The sequence below is a fragment of the Falco peregrinus genome, chromosome 3 (genome assembly GCF_023634155.1).
Source record: "Falco peregrinus isolate bFalPer1 chromosome 3, bFalPer1.pri, whole genome shotgun sequence".
Lineage (NCBI taxonomy): Eukaryota > Metazoa > Chordata > Aves > Falconiformes > Falconidae > Falco > Falco peregrinus.
Genome location: NC_073723.1, coordinates 12,591,740 through 12,601,822, shown reverse-complemented (window position 1 = coordinate 12,601,822; position 10,083 = coordinate 12,591,740). Strand labels below are relative to the sequence as shown.

Below are 10,083 nucleotides of genomic sequence, written 5' to 3'. Positions count from 1 at the left end.
AATCCAATACTGAAAGATATTCTGAAAGTAATGAAAAACAATTGATACCTCTCAGGTGAAATATGCATTTGCCTAGTTCTCAGATTTACCTTCAAATTACAGAAATTAACTGAAAAAATGGGGCTTTTTTTCTGCCGAAGGGTGTTTAGTGAATTGACCTTAATGCCAATGCAACTGCAGTATGCCCTAAAGTGCGGCCAACTACTGCTCTTGTCTCTTTCAGTGTTGTAAGCCTACTGAGAACAGAACAAGATGTTGTCTTGCAGACTAGTCCATGGTCAGAGCCAGGTCAGGAAAAGACAAGGCCCTCAAACATCCTTTCCCCTCTTTCCCAAGCAAGAGTCTTCAGACTCTGGGCTGCCCTTTTTCAGGATGCTGCTTCCAGACACTATTTCCCACTTCCAATTGTAAAAGTATTTCCACGAAACTAAAAACAAGTCAATTTTAGAGAACCCAAAGGCACAATTAGAACATGCAAATATGAATTCAGTATTTTTAGGCATTTCTGTGGCGCTGTTCCCTGTAGTATCCAAGCATCTTTCACCAGCATTAGTGAATTTTATCCTTATAGCACCTCTCAGATTGGAGAACCTGCTATCCTTGTAGTATTACTCTACAAATGGCGCAGTCTGACCTCACACAATACGGTCAAAGCTATCTTGAACCTCTGTTCAGAAACTGCATCTCCTTTGAGAGACTTTCTGGGGGTTACCTCTACACACCTTGCTTCTCCTCCATGATGGTTTCCTGCTGTGAAGACAGAATAGTCCTCATCTTCTGTTCTGCTGTTTAGGTTTTGCTCAACCTTTGTAGTTTCTTTCTAGAGTGACCTTGTGGTTGGCCCTGCTCACTATGCAAAGATGGAGAGAGCAGGATGTGTGAAGCTTGCTTATTCCTCCATTGCAAAAGGTGTGACAAAGTTTGCCATCTTTTATGCTCACAGAACTAGAAAATTCAGCTTTGTCTACTAACTAGTGGCTAGTAACACTGCCCCATAACCTTTAAAGGCCAGCGAACCTTTTACTAAAGATGATAAATGAAGGGGTTACAGTTCTTTCTGCCCACTGGTATGGTTCTTGCAGGGTAAGGCAGTGTGGGGTGCTTGCAAAAGACACTCCAACTCATTCATCTGCGGCCGTCTCTCCCCACATACACACACTCACTCCACCACACTCACTTGCTCGCATGTGCTCCTCTCTGAGCACTCCCAGAAGCTTTCTGTCCAGTATAGATGAAACAAGGCTTTCTCAAAGCTTGGGAACACTGTCAGGCTGTGCTGCCCAAGCACCATTAAACACTTTTCAGTCATTCTGCCACGCAGAGTCAAGTCCTTGGTCTCCAATTTGGATTTCTGTGGCCTGTGGTAGTAACATGCTCTGCCAGCGTTGCAGAACAAATAACACAAGCAGGGTAGGGGCCTCTGACACTGAAATCTCAACTTCAAGTCCACCAGTAACAGGCAAAGTCTGCTTTTTTCTCCTCCTCTGAGCAGCCATCTCTGGGCAGGGTCACTGCCACCAGCTCATGCCCAGTGGTGGAGGGACAAGCCATCAAACTGCATCTTTCTAAAGGAGCTCTGTGCTTCCTGCCTGAAGCCATCCTCCCTCTCAGCAGATGAGCTCTGGGGTCCTCCAGCCATGCCTGTGTCTCTTACCACAAACCCTCCATAGGCTCCTGGCCTCAAGAAACAAAGGCAGAAGCAGCAACACCAAAAGCTGATCCAAAATAACGGAGCAGTGAGAGCAATGTTCTAAGCCTGACAAGAGGTAAGCTTGATTGCTATTATGATGGTGGTGGCTGTTTCTGCCCGGTTTAAAACACAGGTTGAATTCCGCATCTTGTGCGTTTGCTTTTTAAAAATATACAAGATACTGCAGGTAGATTTTTATTAAACCTAAAGTAAATGAAGTGCACTTTGAACTATGTTGCTTAAAGAGTGATTTATTTTAAAAAGCTTGTCGATGGTAATAAGCAAGGGTATGTCATCTACAAAAACACCTATGTACCTTCAACTTTTTTGCAGGTTTTGCTTTTGCAATTCTGTGATGCTTGCAAACTCTGTGGATGAAATCCAGTTGATCTAAATAACCAGTGAACTTACTGCCTGAAGCTTTCCAATTGCTTCATTGTAGCTGAGGAAGGATTTTTTGTTTATCATAATAAGGACACAAAAGCAGAGAAGCAGAGTTATGTTACTGCTGCTTTAGAGAGCAAACTATAAAGTTGAGCAACGTTAGTTCCAGGCTCTGTTGTTACTGCATGTGTACATACAGTCCTTTCCACCTAGGCAGTATTCGCATTAGAAGTTAATGCAATTAAATATTTTTTTTTCAGTTCCGCAATTTTTTCTTTGCTTTTCTGTTGTGTTTTTGCTGAATTATGGATGAAGCTTTTGTTCCAGTATTAAAATGCATCCTTTCCTAAGAGGGGATTTATGTGCTGTCATTTGTAGATAGGCCAAGCGGTTCTATTATGTAAATGTAAGTATTTACTTTGCATTACCTTGATTACAAAGGAGAGTTATCAGAAAGGGTAGCTTTTTTTTTTTTTTTTAAATGCTGAATGACGCACAGAAGAGAGATGGGAAGAAGCAGGTAGCAGATGTAATTGCTTGCTGTTTTCAGGCATTTTTGCTTAGGGAGTTAATTGAAAAAGTGCAGTGCAGTACTCAAATATTTTATCTGCAGATACAATAGCTTATTTTTGCTTTGCCCTTGTTGTGGGATCTGAGGGCACAAGGGTGGGAGGGTACTTACAGCTGGCTCTGCACCATGAAAGTTTTGCCATCAGCAAAAGAATCTGTGCAGCTCAGATTTTTGCTCAGATGTCTGTGTTGTAGAGCCCTAGTAGGCACTGTCTCTCAACCCTGAACTGAAAGCTTAAAAAAGGCAAACAGTCTCAAGTCTCTTAAGACGAAGGAATCTCTCTAGGTTCCTGACTGAATCAGGGAACAATATAGGCCAGAAGGGGACTGCAGGCAGTCATCTTATCCAGCCCCTGCTGCTCAAAGCTGGGCCACCTTAGACACTGGATCAGGCTGCTCATGTCCAGCTGAATGTTAAAACTTAATGGATTGTACCTGTTAATCAGGCGCTCCAACTCGTTAAGTTATACATTCAGTTGTGAAATATCTGAAGTGTCATGTTTCCCAGGCCCTGGAAGTATTCTGGGCTGCTCTGGGGATGTAGCGCTAACTTTGCTAGAAAAGCTGGGGTTGTGGTCTTATGGATCATTAGAAAGTCTCAAAGTGGCTGGGGTTAAGTAATGAACTTGAATTAATTCTTTTCATTCTTGATTTTAAACAAAGACACCCCCCAGTTCCTTCTACTTCTTGACTCTTCAGCTTAGCAAATGAAAAGTAAAAAGCAGTCTGTCAAAGAAGAGTTTTGTTGCAACTGACTTTTTAATCACGTCATTACTTGACATTCAGTCAGCGTGACTATTACATTTTCCTTCTCAAAATGCCAACAGACAAAATAAACCTAGCGGGAGCCTTCAGAAAAAAATAAGGAAAAGTCTGAAGAAATTGAACTAGGAATGACAGAAAATAATGACAAGGTAAAACTAATAAATTGATCTGAGCAGTCACAAGTCTTGGTAATACTAAGGAAAACTTTCCCCTCAGGGTTACAAAGACAAAAGAGCACCTAAAATTATATCACAATTCTTCTGTTTTACTGAGATAGAGTGGATATCGTGATCATGAAATGCTGAGACTGAAGCTCACTCTCTAACCGTACAATTAACTTGCAGAAGCTGTAGCCAAAATGCCCTTCTGTGCCAGTACGTGCTCCAAGCTGAGCTTAAAGCTCCATCTCTCTGCCCCCGTATTTTGTCTTTAGCCTTTTTGTTCAGAAGGTGCCAATTACTGAGAAGTCTGGCAGTGTTTTTGCTGAGGAGTGCATCTATGCACTGACAATTGAACTTGGCTCTCTAAAGCAAATCCATGCAAGCTGTCCAAAGCCGAGCGGAGAGCCAGGGCTGCCCCTGCACCCCACACCCTCCCGCTGCTCCTGCAGCACTGCTGCAGGCCAGCACCACACGTTGGACCGCTGGACCGAGTTTGCTGCTAAGCTAACAATTGTGTCTCGTTTCATGATGCTGTCAGCCTGCAATTGAATACAGCGTGCTGCAGGGCACAGAATAAATTTGGAGCTCCTCCTTCCACCAGGGCTCTGCCACGAGCCCCACAGCCTGCTCTGCACCGTACCCCCCTCGTCGGGAGCTTGCTCCCTTCAAAAGGTATGGTATTCTGCACTTGAATTCCAGTAAAAAAGCAAACATGAACAAGGGGAGGGAACCCTAACATTTTATGGTTAAGTTGATAGCTCCTCCACTCAGAAACCAAAATACTTAGGAGTGGTGCCTTGCAGATGCATTGCTCCTCACCCTTCAGTCCCTCTCCAAGGCAGCTGAAAAGGAAATGGCAGCAGCCAGAGCTCTGGCGTTTTCTGCCCTCTGACTCACTCATCTCCATGCCATGCTGTTGTCTTTAGGCTGGGTATACAATATCTACAAGCTTTTCAACATGTCCTCTTTCTTGCCCATTCCAGCTTACTGTTCTAAATCATGCTTTAGCTTACTGGTTTAAGGTCTGCTGAAAGGGCGTTTTGTTTACTCTTTTATGTAGGTTTAAATTGCAATTTCTTTTAAACATCTTAGTATTAGTCCCACATTAAGATCATGTTTAGACTTGAATCCTTGTTCCAATTAATGATATAAAGGCTGTAATAAAAATGCCTGTGCAACACTCTCATATGCACACCCATACACATGGTGTGGTTACACACACCCATACACATGGTGTGGTTACACACACCCATACACATGCATGGCTTTCCAATACACTAATGGCTACAGCAACTATGCCCACTTAATACCCAGCTGCACTCAAATCCATGCTCATCATGCCACAACCACAAAACCTCAGTGAGAGTCAAGAGCCGACAGCACTGTCTCGCCACCCACTGCACTGGGCAGAGCTGGAACGCTGGAGCTGCAGGATGCCCTGTTCCCATTGCCACCTTGCAGCCCAACGCACAACTATGCCTGGCGACTCTGGGCACCGGGGCCTGAAAGCATCCTTTCTCCCTTCTTTTTAAGCATGAGGCGCCATCCCACAAAAGAAGGCGCTCTCGCCTTCAAAAGGTTTCTGTTCATGTGTCGTGGCCTGCCTTGAAACGGCCGCATTCATCAGCTCACCCTCCGTCTCGGGCTGGTCCTTCTCTGGCTGCAGATTCGGCAAAACACTGAGCAAGAGCCAGATATAAATCTCTCCCTCTCAAAGGAAATATTTAGCAGCAAAATGAGTGGAAAACAAAAGACTTACTCACCCAATCCTCTCACTCAGGGTGGGTCTATCTAACAAGCAGGCAACTGAGCACTCCTGCCTGGAACGGCTGTGCCAGGGTGATGGGGAGCGGGGCTGCCCCACGCCTGGGAACCCGCCGGTGTGCCCAAATGGCCTCAAGCACTGGCTGGGAAATGTAGAGCTTTTTCCATCAATTTCACTGCTTGGTAAGTTGAAGAGGCCTGCTTAGGGCAGTGAGGGGGAAAATAACCCAATGTTTCCTGTTGATTCTGCAAAAGGAAAACTCAAGACAAGTGAACACAATTTTACACACATATTAAAAGCCAAGGAACATTCATCCACAGCCGATCAATGTTCTGCTCTTATTTTCTGCTGCGTGAGCTGTTCTGAAATCTAGGATGTAGAATGCAGATCATCTTTGTTCCTCTTTTTATTGTGACTTCAATTGTGTAGTTCAGTAACTCTCAAGAAAGTCTAGAAAGGCCAGGTCTCCATGTGAATTCTCTGAGATGACTGCCCTCTGGCTCTCCAATACAGAAACTTAACAGGTTTCTACTGTAAAATATTTTTCACAGAGATAGATAGCCATGTCATCAGCAATAACACAAGAGGGACAGCTAAGCCATTTTACTGGAACTCAGGAGTCATTTGGGGAAGGAAGTGGTGCAGGAGAGGGTCTGCATCAGCATCTGCCTGACAGAGAAACTGGAACCATTAATGCTCTGGCTGGGGCTTCAGCAGAGGACAGCTGCCCATCCCCAGCATGTAACCCATCAGACTGGCTGCTTCACCAGCCCAGCTGAATTTGCCACTGGCTGGGAGTTGGAGCAGTGAGGTTTCAGGTGGTTGCTGAAGCTTCTGACAACAGCACCCAGAAGCAGAAGCAGAGGCTGCAGGGGACAGGGCACTCCTTGGACAGATGCCTTCCTGCTGAGCACCCTGCCTGCCGCGCAGCCGGTACCCCAGCCAGCACGCGGGCTGCTTCGGACTTGCAGAACATCGCAGAAATGTCAGTGTGCCTTGTTAATCCAGCACAGCACACAACCTGCAGGAAGCAGAAAGAGATGCGATGCATGCATCCTCATGTCACTGCTTGAATTCTTGCCCAAATCCCACCACTCCTGTGCTCATTTGGTATCTTGCAAATAAAGGACTATTATTACCCACACAACTGAAAATTTATCTTTTACAATGCTGTGTGACCAATAATTCAGTTCTTTTCTGTTTGTTCATCTGCAAAAGCTTCGGTGTATAATTTAATTTGTTTTCACATTTTTACGTTTTGATGGAATTGTTACCTTGAAACCTACATCAGCAATGCTCAAAAGTCTTCAAAAATACTGCTGTTTGAATTTTAGTCATGTACCAAAAGAAATACTACACAAAAATATTTTCTTGCTTTGTCTCTTCAGCTCCTGAAAAACTGTGTCTTGTAGATTTGGATACAAACGTACGGAGAAACTAAAACTACATGAATAGAGATGACCTCAAATGGCCACTGTGACCTGTAACAGTCTATATACATGTTATATACATATGACTGTTTGAGAGCCCGTATTCATGAATCTGTACAGTCTACATCCTGCACAAAACTAATTTGTCTGAGGGTTTTTTTTTTTTATTATTTTTTTTCAGCTACTGTTAAAACCAAAGAGAAAAAACTTGTGGTAGCAGAGAAGGTGTGTGGTTACTGGACTTAGCCTTACCCTCCTAGTGCCACTGCTCCTTAACCGTGAACTGATTTTGCAAACGTGTCAACACAATAATTTCTATGTTTTTTCTTATTGCATTTGTACATGTAACAGATTGGTAAATGTTTACAATAAAACGTAAAGTTCATTGATACAATGCCTTTCATGACGGCCATAACTAGTTACCAGCAACTCTCTAGTTTTTTAGAGACATTTTTAGCTGAACTTGGAAAAATAGGAAATGTATTGTAGCTTAAAATAAATTTACATAATATACAATATATGTATTTATACACACGTGTATGTCTACACACACATGTATTGATAAAACATTTAAAGTAATGTTTAGTTTTGATCAGTTCTCTGAGTGCTGGGAGTATCTGGCAAAAAAATCTAAAATGGGAATTTTTCCACAATTAAATAATCATTTCCACAACTTAGAAAAATATACTTTTACTAAATAAAGTTTAAATTAACTGATTTATGGATATAACATGAAGGATAACTGTTTCCAGACTCTGGCATGACTAAATTTGAAAGAACCCGAGCTACTACAAACTGGTAACGAACGCTGCCCTGCAGCCAAACACACAAGAGCACAGAAACAGAAGCTGCTGCTGCAGCCATCACCGGTGGCACCCAAACCCTCTCTGGTTCGGTCACCTCTTACACAGGTTTCCTTTCCACTGATACAAGTCACCCGCCTGACCTCACGCTCTGTTTTTTAAGGCCCACTGCAGCCACAACCACACAGCCAGCGCCTGCCACCTTCTCCAAGCACAGCACTTGCTGACTGATGTGAGCAGTTCCCCACTTCCCCACAGCTCTTGCCTTGAGAGCTAACATATGATCAGGGTCCCTAATTAGCAACTTGGAGGACCATCGGTACTTGAGCTTCACCATACGGATTTTGATCTACTGCATAGGTAAATATATCATAGCAAAACATACATCTGTCTGTGTGTGTGTGTGCGTGTGTGTATAAGTATATATACATACACACACGTGTGTGTGAGTATATGTACCTCTTTATATAAAAATTTCATGGAACTATGTGTAGTAACATGATATACCATGGTATCCTGCATACGTTATTTGATTTTTTTTTAAATATATAGGCACCAGAAATAAGTATATCGAGCAAATCAACCTTTAAAAATTAAAAGTTAAATCAGTGGACAAGAACTTTGGTAAAGCTTGTCGATATTTATTTTTTTTAAAATTCAAATACAGTCAAAGTCTTATCAGTTGCCATCACCCTCTTCACAAGAGGAAAGTGCATGGATTTTTTTTCTAAATAAAATTATATGTAAAGTGGTGCTTAATGATTCAAGAAAATTCTGAATTAAATGTTTACATTTTTCAAATGATTACTATCTTTCCAATGGAATGAAAGCTATATAGAGTTCTTGTCCCGTGTGTATTTTATTTATTGTATGCATATATATATATAAAAATATATATATATGTATGTCTCTGTTTATGTACCTGTGTGTGTATATACACATCCACACACTTTTAACATGAGAGAGGAACCTGTTTTTCTCCACTTTGCATACGGAGACTTACACGTTCCTCACTGTCTTGTACCCTGTGCAGTATAAGCTCTAGTGATGAGGCCAAACAAAAAGATACAGTTCACCATAGTATATTAGTTTATGTAGCAAAGTCATTTTCAAGCAAGTAAAATAAAGCTCTGTATTCCAAACTTCTTTTCCTTTACATTTCTCATAAAGAAAAGGAAGGAAAAGGAAAGAGGGGAGGGGGTAGGATTATGGCAGTAGCATTGAGCCAGTGGCATGTGTGCATGTGCGAGTGTGCAAGTGCATGCACGCAGACACACACACACATGCACAGAGAGCAGGGCTTTGGTTGACAAATGCAGATTGTCCAGAGAAGGTGGATGCATAAGTAAGGAAGACTCTACAGTGATGCAATTGTATCTTTTATGTTTGCATGGAGTGAGAAAACAAATTCAATTGGGGGGGACAAAAAAAAAAAAGCAAAGACCTCTTTTTAGGTCCCTCATCAATGAGAGCATACTCAGTATGCTAGAGAATTTATCTGAAACCTTTTAAATCAAGGCCTCTTTATTACAAAAATAAAAACGAACAAACAAAAAAGTATGAGAGACGACAAGATGCTGAAGTGTCACTCCAATCGTCCCTGCAGAGAACAATTGCATCCCATTTATTATTCATTCTCTTCTCTCATTTCTACGATGTCTGTCATTTCCTCTGTGTGAGGCATGTCGGTCATTGCGGAGTCTTCACCTTCTGTAGCTGTTTCATTCTCATTCCGCTTCTTTTTCTAGATTGAAACAAGCATTCAGAAACCTATCAGTAAGTTGTGCATGAACACAGTCTGACAAACTTTGGGCACTGGGAGAAGTGAGGTGGGAATAATTATTTTATTTTTTAGAGTATATTATTAAAAGCTAGAATATTTGTGTCATATTTGTGGCTCGTCACTAATTACTTGGCTTAACTTAAAAGTTTCCATAATCCTTCTGGGGCTCAGCTTTCTCCTTTCTAACGTAAATGCAATAATAGAGGCATTTCTTATGCTAAGCAACATCCAAAACAGGCTGCAGCATGACCAGAGGGAAAAGAGCATCTGGAATCTTTTACCTCACAGACTTTTTATTAAAAAAAAAAGAAAAAAAAGAAAAAAAGAAATGCAAACAAAATATGAGAGAAGATAAGCTGCTCTAGAGGGGGGAGACAGAGGTGGCTACTTAACTTCTCAAATGTCAAACTTCAGGATTTTTACAAGATCGGAGCATTCTGGCTTTTCTTGGTATTGCTGATCCACAGTGATCCCACACCCCACGAAGGCCAAGTAATATTAGAGTATTTTTGGCCAGCGGGAGCAGGAGGGCATTTAAGAGTCCTATGATTCATCCAGGATGTCCTGGATTAGTAAAGCTAAGAAGCATTCAGCCCCACTACAAAACAAGTTGAAGCATCTGTTCCTTATTATCTGTTTCTCAGCAGGCTGACTAGTTTTACAGAAAACACTTGTACAGCTGACAAAAAAACCCCCACAGGTATTACTGATTCAGCTGAGTTGGGCATATCA

General features: G+C 42.1%; 1 protein-coding gene across 1 annotated transcript in view; it reads right to left on the bottom strand.

The window, feature by feature from the left end:
• Positions 1–1,950: 1,950 nt before the first annotated feature.
• ANKH (ANKH inorganic pyrophosphate transport regulator) overlaps positions 1,951–10,083 on the bottom strand; it is a 111,174-nt gene continuing 103,041 nt past the window's right edge. Inside the window, exon 12 of the mRNA XM_005235792.4 lies at positions 1,951–9,312. Coding sequence (XP_005235849.1) covers positions 9,196–9,312 — 117 coding nt within the window. The 3' untranslated portion in view covers positions 1,951–9,195. The remainder of the gene's footprint in view (positions 9,313–10,083) is intronic.